At 35.6% G+C, this 15,618-nt stretch overlaps 2 protein-coding genes and 2 long non-coding RNA genes across 6 annotated transcripts; 3 read left to right on the top strand and 1 right to left on the bottom strand.

The window, feature by feature from the left end:
* The first annotated feature begins 397 nt into the window (after nt 1–397).
* LOC126765263 (reticulon-4-interacting protein 1, mitochondrial) lies at nt 398–2,717 on the top strand. 3 transcript variants are annotated; one of them, XM_050482966.1, is made up of 6 exons: nt 398–773; nt 824–1,038; nt 1,092–1,494; nt 1,591–1,697; nt 2,177–2,327; nt 2,387–2,717. In XM_050482966.1, the coding sequence occupies exons 1-5, from the start codon at nt 497–499 to the stop codon at nt 2,282–2,284; spliced, it is 1,110 nt and encodes a 369-aa protein (XP_050338923.1). In that variant the 5' UTR covers nt 398–496; the 3' UTR covers nt 2,285–2,327; nt 2,387–2,717. The 3 variants fall into 3 exon arrangements, with proteins under 3 accessions (XP_050338923.1, XP_050338922.1, XP_050338921.1); XM_050482965.1 differs by having other exon boundaries at nt 881–1,038; nt 1,092–1,697; XM_050482964.1 differs by having other exon boundaries at nt 399–773; nt 1,092–1,697.
* An 837-nt stretch (nt 2,718–3,554) lies between these two features.
* Nucleotides 3,555–4,796, top strand: LOC126765418 (uncharacterized). The gene is made up of 3 exons (XR_007668363.1): nt 3,555–4,152; nt 4,216–4,363; nt 4,422–4,796. It is a non-coding gene; the product is annotated as an uncharacterized LOC126765418 (long non-coding RNA).
* Nucleotides 4,797–4,850: 54 nt separating this feature from the next.
* On the bottom strand, nt 4,851–6,170 carry LOC126765475 (uncharacterized). Its single transcript, XR_007668443.1, has 3 exons — nt 5,946–6,170; nt 5,690–5,885; nt 4,851–5,609 (listed from the first exon to the last, which is right to left on the bottom strand). It is a non-coding gene; the product is annotated as an uncharacterized LOC126765475 (long non-coding RNA).
* A 6,059-nt stretch (nt 6,171–12,229) lies between these two features.
* Nucleotides 12,230–13,157, top strand: LOC126765356 (uncharacterized). Its single transcript, XM_050483081.1, has 3 exons — nt 12,230–12,366; nt 12,449–12,753; nt 12,807–13,157. The coding sequence occupies exons 1-3, from the start codon at nt 12,300–12,302 to the stop codon at nt 13,020–13,022; spliced, it is 588 nt and encodes a 195-aa protein (XP_050339038.1). The 5' UTR covers nt 12,230–12,299; the 3' UTR covers nt 13,023–13,157.
* Nucleotides 13,158–15,618: the final 2,461 nt, after the last annotated feature.

Genomic DNA, 15,618 nt, shown 5'->3' with positions numbered 1-15,618 from the left:
TACATGAACATTTGTGAGACGGCAGCGACATATTTTAGCAACACTATGGCCGGCATATACACAAAACAACACAGCTGTCCATTTTGCACGTATACACTACAATGAAATTTTAATATGCAAAAAATTAGTAAGTAGGTAATTTTATTTGTTTAAATTATCAGTTGCTATTACAAGGCATATAACAAAGCTATTTTATGCTTCTATTTGTAAAATAACGTCAGGTTTGTTGGAACTTTAAATAATTTTACATATCGTAAAGTACGTGCAGTCGTGCAGCTGTCTAAATAAGTGACTGATGTCGATTGAAGTGCGTCGCCTCCTTTATATTTACAGCATTGTTTGAAAAATTTTTCTTGATAGTGTAACTTCCGGTTTAGTCCATTTCAACCGGTTGTCGAAAGGTAATCGGTTCCAGGTATTGTCTGTGATATATTCATCACATCATTTATTGCCGTTTGAATTAGTTAAAGTTGCAATTTTTTGAGGGTTTAAAAATATGAATATCCGAGGTATAAAAAGTGCAATAGGAATATATTTAAATCGGCTTTGCTTTACACGCGAAGTTGCGACTAAAATACCAGTTGCCAAAGGAAACAAGTTTCCTAACACAAATAGCAGCTTAAAAATGGATGGGTGGCAAATTCACAACTATGGCACGACTGAAGAATTGCAGTTTGCTACGGGTCTAAGAATGCCTATAATTATAAATTCTACTGATTGCTTAGTCCGTATTAACGCTACAACGGTTAACCCTATTGATGTAGCTATGCTAAGTAAGTAGGACCGAACAATTAACTTCATAGTTTACATTTGAAATTAATAGGAGGATATGGTTCAAAAACTTTAAATCTATTGCGGTATCAATATTCAAAAACGATAGAGTTTCCATTAATTCTTGGGCGAGAATTTTGTGGAGAAGTTGTTCAATGTGGAATGGGCGTCGATAATAAAATTTCTGTGGGCGATAGAGTATATGGTGTGGTGCCGTTACATGTAAATGGATCACATGCCCAATATGTTGTTGTGCCAGAACATTGTGTAACTATATATACAAATATATTTCTAAATTGATTATATATCTTAAATTTTAGCTGTCAATAGCTCCAGCTTCTTTATCGAATGAGCAAGCAGCGTCAGTCCTTTATGCTGGTCTTACTGCATGGTCGGGGCTATATGTTACCGGCCGTTTAGGGAGCATTTGTGGTGCAGTCTCCTGTTCTGGTGGTGGTAAAAATCGCCGTGTATTGGTCATGGGTGGCTCTGGAAGTGTCGGTTCTCTTGCAATACAACTACTAAAATCACAAAAAGTTACTGTTTATGCTACATGTAGTGATAATGCTATTGAACTTGTAAAAAATTTGGGAGCTGATTATGTGTTCGATTATAAAAACTCAGCTGAATTCGAAGCGTTGCGGAATTATGCACCTTTCGATATTGTGTTGGATTGCACAGGACAAGGAATAGAACTAGCAAAAAATCTTAATTTTCAATTTGGTCAGTATATAACGTTTTCTTCTCCTTTGTTGAAGAATGTAGATAAGTTTGGCATAAGTTTCGGAATGTTGAAAAATATAACGCATTTTATTCAAGCCAATATGAAATCATTATCCGGGAAGGGGTTTTTCCTAAAATATGGTTTCTTTATGCCAGCACCACAAGGGATTGAACTACTGACACGTTTGGTGAAGAAAAATCAGGTAGGTAGTTATGGTACCTCTAAAATCTAACACTGATCAGACGAAGCATGTAAAGTTGGTTTCGAATAGTGTGAAAAATGACGCTTTCAAAAATGATGTGCGTACAAATTTTGTAATTTTTCTAACCATTTATATCTCTGTGACAACTTTATTTTCTAATTTTCTCTATTTAATTAAAATTACCTTTTTTTAAATGAGAAACTCCTGCTGTCCTTTTTTTCTTTCTTCTTTATTTTAATCGTACCGTCAATACTTGTATCTTTAACAGTTTTTAGCTTTTCAAACCATTTTAAATCGCCTATTTGAAGCATCTTACAGTACTACTTAAATTAATTTATTCAAAACTTATCTTAACAACTTTAACATTAGCTTTTGATTGTATTCACTTATGCCCAGTTTTTCGTGGTTTTGAGAAAGCTTTACATGACATGTCTGCCCATGTTGAAAATATTCAAAATATTCAAATATCTTTATTTTAGTTATTGCCAATAATTGATAGTTCATTTACTTTTGCCGAGTTGCCCCTTGCTTTTGAGAAGGTGAATCGTGGTCATTTGCGAGGAAAAGTTGTAATAACAATGTCATAATTTAGAAATAAAATGTTCACCTACTTTCGCTCTAAATTAAATGGTAAGTCTTATATGTACATATTTATGAGTATATGACTACTACCTCATTGCTCTCTTTAGGACTAGCACTGTGATTAATGCCAGGAACTTGCCAGTCGCCATTGAGGCAATGTGCTTTTTATTCGAATATTTAGATATAAGGGCCTTATTGCAGATCGCTACGCCACCTAGAAGCAGATGCTCCAGAGTTCCTCCACTTCATGTCGCATAATCGGCAGTAGGCACAGGAGGCTATAACCATGTTGAAAAGATACAAAAACAGTATATCAATGCTGTTTATGACAAATTTATTTATTTTAGTTTGTATTTCAAGCGTTATTTTTTTATCTATTATTCTAAATGAAGTTCTACTTGTAATATGAAATAAAATTTTTGAACTCATTACTAATTAGGTCAAAAAAGTATTAATTCGTGAATAAAAATTGTCATTTTGCAATGAAATGAGCCGCAAATCAGACAATGACTAAACTCTGGGGTCAATTCATTACATCCGTGCACGGATCGGCAAACATACGAAAGGAAATTACGTGATACGTCAATCGTATGCGGCGATTGGCATTATGACATACGATAGCAAACGGATCGTAATGTGTTATCAATTCACAATAGTTTTTAAATTTCACATTGCTTTGGGTCGTATTTTTAGGTCACAATAGATGTGGAACTGTCAAAACTATTGCAAAATGTTCAATAAATTTATTAGTTTAAATATCAAGTGGTTGAATATCAGGATGGATCCGACTTTGTTTTTTTTTTTATTTAAGCTCTAGTGAGAGTGATGGGGATGAAAAATAGTGCGGAGGCAACTAAGAGATCGGAACAATCCCTTGGCACTGCCGAATACAGCGTAGGTATATAAAAAATAAATCCTGAAACCTCATTAACGAAGTTTTCTTTGCAGATTTTTAAAACGATTTCGTCTAACTAAAGAGGTTTTTGAATATGTCTTAAATAATATATGTTTAACGCAATCTGGCGTCAGAGCAGTGCCTCCAGTGCTGTAATTAGCAACCGCGCTCTCGCATTTGGCTAGCGGTGGATACCAGCACAGTGTAGGCAGTGACTATATGATTGGGATTTGTCAAAGCACTGTTCCCAAGCTGACATCCCATGTGCTTAAAGAAATGGAAACAAAGTTGTGCCCACAGTTTATACGGTTTACACCAGAGGACTCCCTTACGTGTAAAGAGTGGTTTGTGCACCAATATAAAATTCTTGGAGGTAAATATACACTTTACTAAAATAGTAATAATGGGTTGTCAAAAAAGTATTGCGGTACTTTCGCTAGTTGGCGCTGAAAGCGCGTAGTTCTAGTTTTATTCGTCGCATCGGGTCATGTTATATCTTTTTGGAAAGCTCATTTCACGCGCTAACGTGTTTTTGATTGATTGTCGTTTCTTTCAAGTCGTTCGTGAGTTATAGCGTCGCATACATGGAGCAAAATAAAGGGAAAATACGGCATATTTTACAGTACTACTACGATAAAGGCAAATATGCATCTCAAGCCGCCAATAAAAATGGTGCAGTTTATGGACCCGATACAGTTTCCATTTCCACCGCACAACGATGGTTTCAACGTTTTCGTTCTGGTGTAGTGGTGGTCGCAGATGCCCCACGCTCCGAAAGGCCTGTCGTCGCAAATTGAGATAAAATCGCTGAATTGGTCGAAAGAGACCGGCATAGTAGCAGCCGTAGCATCGGTTAAGAGCTGGGCATGAGTCCTCAAAAATTCATTTCAATTTACTTATTTACTTTTTTGTAAGCCCACAGTAAACGAGTACATGCACTAGAAAAGGCTACCATAGTATCAACGCCATGATAGTAAGGTGCTATTATAATATATTTCTTGAATATACTATATGTATATTTGATACATTTTTTATTGTCAGATATGTGATCACACTTACAAAATTATGGCTATTAACTGTCAATACGGCGGTGCAGCCCACGACTCATTTCTTTGGAAACAATCGGGCCAGAGAAGAGTTTTGGAAGAACGATTTCAGCACTACAGGAATGAAAATTCATGGCTTTTAGGTATACATATTTTCACTTTGTTCTTTTTACCATATTGATTTTATTTATATTTTAACAGGGGATTCTGGCTACCCATTGGAACCATGGTGCATAACTCCTTACAGAAACGCTTCGGATGGTTCAAGTGAAGCTATGTTCAATGAAATTAATTCCAAGGCAAGATGTATCGTCGAACGAACTATCGGAATTTTAAAAGTACGCTGGAGAATTTTAGGATATGGGAAGAGAGGAAGGTACCTTCCGACAAAAGTGGCAAAATTTGCTAACGTTTGTGCAGCGTTACACAACATCTGCATAAAATTTAAAATAAATTATGATCCTCAGAATTGCTATTCTGATCAAACAACGGATATCGACACCAGGGTAGCGAACCGCCTCACCGCAATCGGCCAAACAATAAGAGATCAAATAAAGTACTCTTTAATAAATTGAAGATGAAAATGTCTATGTCTTTAACCTTGTAAATATTTTTTTTCTTTTAAACAAATTTTGTTCACATAAATTCATTATTTTAATTTTAATTAGTCGTTTCATCACGTTTGTTGCTTTTATCACATTTCTTAAATACTAAATAATTAAAATTCAAAAATAAATAAAGCTCTATTAAATTAAAAAATTCATTAAACGCTTAAAACTAAAAATATATACATTCAAGTACCAAGTTTTATAATAATTTTCTTCGTAAGGTTTCGAGCTCCAATTTTGTTATTTCGTGGTCTAACTGTCGTGTCGATTGTTGGATGCGGTGCTTTTCTATCTTAATAGCAAACAATTTTTCTTGTAGGGCCAGCATTTTTTCTTGTGCTGCTACTAACCTCTCAAGCTTCTGGTCTATGCCTTTTTGAAAAACTGATAGCGACTTCATGTTTTGTTGAAGTAATTCCAACTTTTCGTCACTCCTACTTTTTCTCCTCGGTGTGCGTGGAGTTTTTTCTGTTGACGTTGTTGTTGTAGCGACTGTGTTGAAGTTGTTGGGCATGGTAAAGAGCTGGGGAAAGGGTTTGCCTCCTCATCACTACTATCACAGTTAACTATAAACGTCGAAGCTTGCGTAGTTGGGTTATTTCCAAATGCAGAAACATTTGTTATGCCCTCTACGCAAGCTTCGAGTCCAGCTGCTTCGATTAACAGTTCGTCCGTCACAGTGATCAGTTTTCCGTTATAGGGCCCTCCACCAGTTCGCTGCTTCAATGCCTTATTGAAGGAAAGCTTTTTTTTTTGCTTGGTATTTTTGATCACCAAAAACCTAAAAAAAAATCATAAAAAATTAATATTCTATCAAAATATATTGCATATAAATACATATATGTATATATATATATATACCTTCCTCCACAACTTAGCATCTTTAACTGGTGGCCTCACGGCATTAAGCTGCTTCGCCAGTTCCTCCCATAAATTATTGGAAGCAATTCTTCCTTGCGCGGAATTTGGAAAGTTATTTTTTGCCAAGTATGGATGGCTTGACATGAATTCCGCCATTTCATCTTTTTTAGTAGGATTTAGTTTATTATACTTTGTCCTTAAATAGATTTATTATTAAAATTTTTCTAAAATAATAAATTATTTACAATCTACTCACATTTTTAAATAAATTCGTCTGTTACGATCGGTAGTTTGTGTTCGAATGACGGTTCGAACGAACGGATACGTTTATATACTCGCTCACGTATGTCACCATGCCAGATTACGATATAAGCGTTGCGATCACGTATGTCATAATACGAAATACATACTTTTACGTGACGAGTGATACGACCCCTGGATATTTTAATTTTTTTATATGGTGTGTTCCCTATAATATGGGCACGAATCCAAAACAGAATTGCTTGGCTGTCAGAATTGCAAACCAATTCTGATTTTCAATGATGTCACAGAATCTGTTTGGATTTTCGTCTTTTCGAACCTACGCAAAACCAATATTCGAATCAATTGTTTACCAATGTGACAAAACTTGCAAATGAATACGTTTGGAATCAATCCTATTAAAGTTTTTAATGAGTTCCGAATTAAATAAAGATTTTAAGATATAACATTTATCGAATGAATAAAAACGCATTTGGGAGTTAAACTACGTTTATTATGTTTTGTAAATCCAATATTTTTAAATATCCTGATTTTTTTACAAAAACTCCTTAATTAAGCCATTTCGTGTTTTATACTTATGTTTGCTCCTATAGAAATAAAGACAAATCAATTGGAAATAATAAAATAACTTGTTTTTTTAACTTACATTTCAAATCTGTGAGCGACTATCTTCTTGCTTTGTTTCTGATAGCAAACCCGGTAAAATTGGTTTCCGTGACACCCAAAACCGATACATATTCTGTTTCAAATATCAAACCAATAATATCTGAATTCATGATACCTACTACTTTTTTTGATCGGTTTCAATTCTGATTTCGATAACTATCAGATTCCACAACACCTCTGATTAGCAGGAGCGATCCCTATGTGCTTTATTCAATATCCAAACTGGAACTAAACTTAAAAGTATAATGCTGCATTTAGTCATCCACGCCCGTTATGACACCCTGTTCTTCTCCGCCAACTCAAATTAATTTTCATTCAGTTTTTTAAACGGCTGCGATGTCTTGTCGGACCCGACTGACCCTTCGTTTGCGTCGCTTGACGACTTCCTCGTAAAACTTGAAAACTTCAAAAAAGACAATGAAAATCATTTTCACTTTGGATTTGCTCATCATCAGCGGCCACTTCCCGGCCCTCGAAAAAGACCTGTTGCCCCCGAAATACACCACTTCTTGCTAAAGCAACATCTGAATAAGCCTGCTTGATCATATCAAATGTCTCTGTCGCAGATTTACCGAGTTTCATACAGAATTTAATCGCGCACCTCTGATCTAACGAACGCTGCGTTTTTGGTTTGCACCACTCACAGAAACACGTCGTGCGAAAATGTTTGTCCCGACTCTCCAGGTGCTCGGAGACAACTGACCAGTCGCTCGTTCCTTAGCTAGGAACGCCAGGCACTTTCATTTATTGAAAGGTACTTTTTAACATAATCGTTATAACGGAGTGAGCTTAAGTGGTTTTGAGGTCTGTACATTTAACCTATTATTTTACATACTTATATGTACTTATACACAGTAAGTAAATTATTATTGAGATAACTCACATGTTGGTCGAAGCCACCTAAAATTTTGAAAATCGTTGTATTAGGTATGTATATGGGAGCTAAGGTATGGAGACGATTTAACCCATTTTTGACACACAGACCACAGACACGTGGACCACGCCCACTTTTTGCAAAATTTTCAGCCCAGAGGTGCCCCGAAATACGAACTCCCTCTTGTTTTTTTTTATCAAGGAACATGTGTACCAAGTTTTATCAAGATATCTTAATTTTTACTCAAGTTACGCCTTGCACAGACGGACAGATAGGCAGATAGTCACCCCCATTTCAACTCCTCTTCTCATCTTGATCATTTATGCATATACTTATGTATACATGTTCATTCGTGACCACGTAAACCTCACCACTCAAAATTTTCAAGTATTGTGCATATTCGACTACATTTTATAGCGGTACTTTTTGCGGTATACAATTTTTTTATTTAGAAATTAGTTAATGACATGTTATTAATCAAAAATATTAAAAACTTGGAACAAAACACATTCAGCTATGTATAGATAAATCAATTGAAAGATAGTGAACTTTACAAAGTGAGCTCGAAATGTAATAGGCTGACATGCGATATAAAAACGATATTTTTAAATTTTTTTTAAATTTAATTTCATTTACACTATATTTGAAATAATTATTTCATTTTATTTTATTTTTTTTTAATTGAAACACAAGTTTAGTCGGTGTATCACTTTAAAAACACTAAAATCGGCCGCTTTTATATAAGTACAGAAAAGCTAATTTGTGTTTTACTCATTAAACGTAATAAATTAAAACTTTAATTATAATTAAAACTCTTCTATGGATAAATTTTTTTTTATTAAAACGCCAAAAGGAAATATGCGATACCCTATAAAGTAAATTCATAAATGTTAGCGTGAGGAGGGGAGGCGATTCAGCTATATCCGTCTGATTACGGGCTCCCACACAAACTGATCTGTCAAAATCAAGTCCTCGTATGAAAAGCCTTTTCTAATTGCCAAGATATCTTCACGAAAAGTGGCATGGATTCTTGTTGAAGGCAGGGCTATAATCTCGCGAATATTGTCCAGATTGAACTACTATAGGTAATGCAGCTAAGAAGGGTATCATAGCTTCCGGCCAGCCGAAGTGAACGTTTTATTACACAAAAGAACAAACCCTAAATCAATAAATATAATGCTATTTCTTAAATAAGCTTTATTAAAAATGACTGAACACAGAAAAACAGAGTGTTACACAATTTGTGTAAACGGGCCGAAAGAGATCATTAAAAACGCTTTTTGCTTTATTACCATAGGGTGATATGAAGTCAATGATATCGTCAGTATGATACTCAAAAAATTCGTTAAAATCTGAATATCAAGATACATAACAGGCTTCGTCGGCTGCCATATAGATGGAAATACCGATATTAAATCCATATAATTTTTGGTCAACCCTAACCTTCAAAAGATTCCTGTATAAATTTGACACCATTCGAACTCTTAATTAATGAGATATAGCATTTTGAAGGAGGAACTTGTGTTAAGTACAAAAAATGGATAAAAAGGAATTTCGTGTATTAGTAAAGTATTGCTTTTAGGAGAAAAGATGCTGTTGAAGCCACGATTGGACTTAATAAACATTATTCACACTCTGCACCAGGAAAATCAAACGTTGGGAAGTGGTTTACTAAATTTAACACTAAACTTACCGACAATTCTTGTATACCTATTCCTACCGCGTGTGGTCAAATTGACCGGCCATTATAAAAGTTATGGATTTTATTATTCAATGCAAATAATTGTTGATTTATTGCTGAATGTATATAAAATAAAGTGTTCATGAAAATTCGTAAAATAAATTTATGTAATTTCTAAAATTTATTATTAAAGAAAAAATAAGACTAAATTTTTATACAGAATGTTATGTATATATATACTCTATTCGGCTTCGTCACATTGTTTACAAATTATTTTAGTCTGGAAAGTGCATTTTCCACAAACATATTTTTCGCACTTCGAACAAATTTTTGTTGTTTTATAACCTTTACAAAATTTGATTCGGCAAGTTTTTCGTACTGGCAAATCAGAGCTTGAAGAGGGTGTTGATAAACGCTTTTTTCTTGAGATTCTATATATGCATCTCCTAATTCTGAAGCTAACTGGAACAAAAATTCATGCCTCAAATATTTTCACCCGTTATTTCTTTGTACCTTCCAGCTACCTGCGCTGAGTGTACAAAACTTTGAATCGATTTTCCCAAATATGTCATTTTTGAAGTCGGCGACCAGCCTACAGAAAAAACATCGATCGACGATAAATCCCTTATTTCTCCCTATTTTTCGATAAAACTTTTTTTAAGTATCTTTCAAATGTTGTACTTTCATATAATAATAAGTAAAATAAACCTACAGCAATAATTTTTTCTAAAAAAATTCATGAAAAAAGGTATTTTTTCGACGAAACAAAATTCGGACAGTGGATGCTGTAATAAACATTTTCTCAAAATTTGAAATAGAAATTCAAATTACAGCGTTTCTTGTAGAAAAGGAACAGAGTGTGGAAAGGAGCACATTCAATTTTTAAACGCGTTTTTCTAAGAATGGTGTTTTCAAAACGGTTTCCACTCTCAACAGTTTAATAATCTTTTTGAAATTTTTGTTTTAGATCCAAATTGCGGCCTCAATCGTGGACATCGTACAGGACCTTTTTTACGTGTCATTTCAACAATTTATTCAACTATTATACACTCAATAAATGAACATAAAAAAGTAATTTTGTTTCCGTCTTGAATTTAATTGCTTATAAAATAAAAACATTAAGAAAAAAACTGCGAAAACCAGTCATTTTTCGGATGGTCAGTGAGACGATCCCTTAAATGGACTTGGAATCACTTATATTTTATATTTTTTTTATAATTTATATCCCTTTCCCTTACCATATTAGTTATCTGTATTAAAATTTCCCCCACTCTTTAAAGTTTACATAGGTGTTCTAACATTAAAAAAATTAATTAACCTTAAATTCAAATGTCAACAAATTAAAATTAATAACCAAAGGAGAAGCAATACTACACCCTTTCTTTAATTACAGTTAATAATTTTGAAGCGCCCTCGCTGTCCCTTGAATATATTTAAAATTTCACACTCTTGTGGGTTTATATCATATATGAAAAGTTAATTAATTGTGGTAATAAATAATAAATGAAACTCTGCACACTTTGGTGCCAGTTTACGCCACAGAAATACGTTATAGTCTAAATTCGCACAGGATTGGTCAAAAGCAGACAGCATTATTCATTTCAGCGACAAACGGTTTCACATCTTTCCCACAGATCAGATACAATATATACTATACATACTTAGCTAGTCATAATGAACAATATATGCAATGTTGTACTCATTTTATCATTCTGACTCATTTCAAAAAATTTCTTGCCGTATTTTTCTGTCAATCTGATCATATGGAATAGCGCGACTATTTTTTCGTCTTTTAAACTGATCACGCTTATTTTGATTCTCGTTTGGTGATAATTCCCAGACAATTCACTTATCAGAGCGAAATTGTTTTAAAATTTCCATATGCTTATGCAAATTGTGTACATATTAACAAAAATAATGCATGAATTGGTGTTAGTATTTTTTCTTTTTATTGTTCGTTAATATAAATATGTATGTATTTTTCTTTCATGGAAGTATAACTAGATTACAAAATCATTTAAATCCCGACTGATTATTATAATTATCGCAGTGATTTTTACGTGTCATGCCTATGGCCGCATGCAAGAATATGTATAAATACATATACATATTTATATATAGTGTTGCATATTTATTTATTACCATCTACAATGAGACCTGTGAAATGGGCAATGTCTTCGTACTGATAATGTGCGCGTGCCAATATAAAGCTGTCTACTTAAATCTAAAAACCGCGTGGCGTGACACTCGTCTGTACAAATAATATTGTCAATAATCATTGGTATACTAAGAATAATAAACAATAATAAACAAATTTAATTTGAAAAATAAATTTGAGCATGTGTTCAAAAGCAAATATCTACATATATAAAGATATATGAATTTCAGCATCTTTATCTTTTGGCGCCACAGCTCTTTGTAAGCTTTTGTCTGCTGAACTGTACCCTCCAAACATTTCGGTCATATACCGTTTCTTTATAATTATAGTTGCCAAGCTTCTTCAGTTATTCTTTTCATTCATCGTTCATCAATCCTTCCACTTGACGCGGTGGTGAATCCTGTGGTCTCTACAATTTTCTTCTGCGCTCGCTTGTTAACAAGAGTCGTTACTTGACCGAGCCATCTTATCCACTGCTATTTGATAAAGCATATGACATTTTCACCTTGTATAATCTGATCTAGCTCACTGTTTTACCATATTCGAACACATCATAGGTAAAACCTGTTTATATATACCATACTAAACATTTGCAATCTAACTTAATTTATTTACCAACAATAACTATATTTGCAGAAGTAGCAATAAACGATTTTTGAGAAAAAAGTTGTGGGAAGACTTTAGTAGTTAAAAAAAAGTATTTCACATGTTATACGAAACTTCATCACTTTTAAGTAATTAAGGAATTCCAAATTCTTATTTTATTACTCAATCAGCACAGTTTCAGTAGTTATCAGAGATGTAAAACTTTGTCGAATACTACAAGTCAAAAGAAATAAATATCTTCTTCAAAGCTTTTAAAATCAAAAATGTTCATTATTCATTTTTAATTCAGTTTTTATTTGAAAAGTTTGTTCCCAAATTCTTTTTTGTACATACATATATATACATATATAAATATATTATTTCAATGGAGGATCCAAATTCAACATTGTTGCCATATATTTTGGAGACACTTAGTCGCAAGCCAGAGCTCTGTAACGTTTTGAAAAGAACTACTGGTTTTTTATTTGCTTTTAATAAGCATATGTACGTATGTTCGTTTAATGTGCGTTGCAGGTGACACTTTTGATCATATTTGCAAAGACATTGAGGAACAACTAATTGCTGATAATAATACGCGCTATGGAAATGTTCGGATCGCTGTGCAGCGTGCTTTAAGTGTTGGCCAATCGCTAGGAATTTTAACTTTGACCAACGAAACCATACGCATGCCTTTCAATTTTCGTTCAAGCACTGCTAAAAACACAAAAATTGTACCAACATCAGGGAACCTACAAGTTCAACAGCCAGCAATAGGAACTGGAAACCCGGTGGTTCAAAATGAAACTGAGAAGAACAGCATAGTAGCTTCGAAAACGCCTGTAATACCTAATTCACATCATATCTTAAATATTGATTAAGTTCTGTATTTTAGAAATGTAACGTGCCAAACAATTTTGATGGCCGACGAGGTAACCCTGACTTTGGGTTTGCATCGCCTCATCGTTCCAAAAAACTTCGAGGCCGACCAAGAGGACGCAGTTGTGCCCGGAAATCAACAGCTAAACGAAGTTACTCACGCGGAAGGTCGGCACGTGGCCGCAAACGTGCCCGTAGTGCTAATGGAAGAAAAATCAATAGAAAGCGGTAGAACTTGTAGTTTTAATATAAATCAACTGTACTAAATACATTTCCTTGTATTATTTTTACGTAATGTACTTCAGAATTTTTCGTTTGACAATATGATCAAAAGAAATTAAACAAAAACAAGTAAAAAAGGGCTAAATTTAGTATTTTCCTGTTTTACATATATTGAAGGATATTAACTTGGATTTTGCTTTATTCTTCTTCTTCTTAATTGGCGTAGACACCGCTTACGCGATTATAGCCGAGTTAACAACAGCGCGCCAGTCGTTTCTTCTTTTCGCTACGTGGCGCCAATTAGATATTCCAAGCGAAGCCAGGTCCTTCTCCACTTGGTCCTTCCAACGGAGTGGAGGTCTTCCTCTTCCTCTGCTTCCCCCCGCTGTACTGCGTCGAATACTTTCAGAGCTGGAGTGTTTTCATCCATCCGGACAACATGACCTAGCCAGCGTAGCCGCTGTCTTTTAATTCGCTGAACTATGTCAATGTCGTCGTATATCTCGTACAGCTCATCGTTCCATCGAATGCGATATTCGCCGTGGCCAATGCGCAAAGGACCATAAATCTTTCGCAGAATTTTTCTCTCGAAAACTCGTAACGTCGACTCATCGGTTGCTGTCATCGCCCAAGCCTCTGCACCATATAGCAGGACGGGAATTATGAGGGACTTATAGAGTTTAGTTTTTGTTCGTCGAGAGAGGACTTTACTTTTCAATTGCCTACTCAGTCCGAAGTAGCACCTGTTGGCAAGAGCAATCCTGCGTTGGATTTCCACGCTGACATTGTTGGTGGTGTTAATACTGGTTCCTAAAAAGACGAAATTATCTACAACTTCAAAGTTATGACTGTCAACAGTGACGTGTTTGATGACAGCAGATATTTTGTCTTGCCCTCGTTCACTGTCAGATCCATTTTCTGTGCTTCCTTGTCCAGCCTTGGAAAAGCAGAACTAACGGCGCGGGTGTTGAGGCCGATGATATCAATATCGTCGGCATACGCCAGCAGCTGTACACTCTTATAGAAGATGGTACCTTCTCTGTTTAGTTCTGCAGCTCGAACTATTTTCTCCAAAAGCAGGTTGAAGAAGTCACACGATAGGGAGTCGCCTTGTCTGAAACCTCGTTTGGTATCGAACGGCTCGGAGAGGTCCTTCCCGATCCTGACGGAGCTTTTCGTGTTGCTCAGCGTCAACTTACACAGCCGTATTAGTTTTGCGGGGATACCAAATTCAGACATCGCGGCATAAAGGCAGCTCCTTTTCGTGCTGTCGAAAGCAGCTTTGAAATCGACAAAGAGGTGGTGTGTGTCGATTCTCCTTTCACGGGTCTTTTCCAAGATTTGGCGCATGGTGAATATCTGGTCGGTTGTTGATTTTCCAGGTCTGAAGCCACACTGATAAGGTCCAATCAGTTTGTTGACGATGGGCTTTAATCTTTCACACAATACGCTCGATAGAACCTTATATGCGATGTTCAGGAGGCTAATCCCACGGTAGTTGGCGCAGATTGTGGGGTCTCCTTTTTTATGGATTGGGCATAGCACACTTAAATTCCAATCGTTGGGCATGCTTTCGTCCGACCATATTTTACAAAGAAGCTGATGCATGCTCCTTATCAGTTCTTCGCCGCCGTGTTTGAATAGCTCGGCCGGTAGTCCATCGGCCCCTGCCGCTTTGTTGTTTTTGAGGCGGGCAATTGCTATTCGAACTTCTTCATGGTCGGGTAATGGAACGTCTGCTCCATCGTCATCGATTGGGGAATCGGGTTCTTCTTCTCCTGGTGTTGTGCGTTCACTGCCATTCAGCAGGCTGGAGAAGTGTTCCCTCCATAATTTAAGTATGCTCTGGGCATCAGTGACTAGATCACCTTTGGGGGTTCTACAAGAGTATGCTCCGGTCTTGAAACCTTCTGTAAGCCGCCGCATTTTTTCGTAGAATTTTCGAGCATTACCCCTGTCGGCCAGCTTATCAAGCTCTTCGTACTCACGCATTTCGGCCTCTTTCTTCTTCTGTCTGCAAATGCGTCTCGCTTCCCTCTTCAACTCTCGGTATCTATCCCATCCCGCACGTGTAGTGGTCGATCGTAACGTTGCGAGGTAGGCAGCCTGTTTTCTCTCCGCTGCGACACGGCACTCCTCGTCGTACCAGCTGTTCTTTTGCACTTTCCGAAAACCAATGGTTTCGGTTGCAGCTGTACGTAAGGAATTTGAAATGCCGTCCCACAGTTCCCTTATTATATTTATAATTATATTATTTTGCTTTATTGCTAAATTTTAATTCGCGTTGGCTAAAATTGTATAAAAAACATGTTCAAATGATATAAGTGAAATTTATTATATAGAATTGGTGTGAAAAATATTAAGCATATCGTCACCTAAAATGCAAAATAACGTATTATCAAATTTATTAATTACGATTCACCACATTATATTACATACGTATGTTTCACAAAGCTTAAGTCTCTGCGATCAGAAATACCCAAGTTATACTGAAAATTCGACAAAACGTATCATCCAGTGCTTGATTTCGTTAACCCTTATGTTAGTAACCTTAGTAAAACTTTACCAACGTAAACCGTAACGTAAACGTGAACCGGGATACCCAC

The sequence above is a fragment of the Bactrocera neohumeralis genome, unplaced genomic scaffold, assembly GCF_024586455.1.
Source record: "Bactrocera neohumeralis isolate Rockhampton unplaced genomic scaffold, APGP_CSIRO_Bneo_wtdbg2-racon-allhic-juicebox.fasta_v2 cluster10, whole genome shotgun sequence".
Lineage (NCBI taxonomy): Eukaryota > Metazoa > Arthropoda > Insecta > Diptera > Tephritidae > Bactrocera > Bactrocera neohumeralis.
Note: the sequence above shows the minus strand (reverse complement) of the source record. Positions and strands in the feature narration are given on the sequence as shown.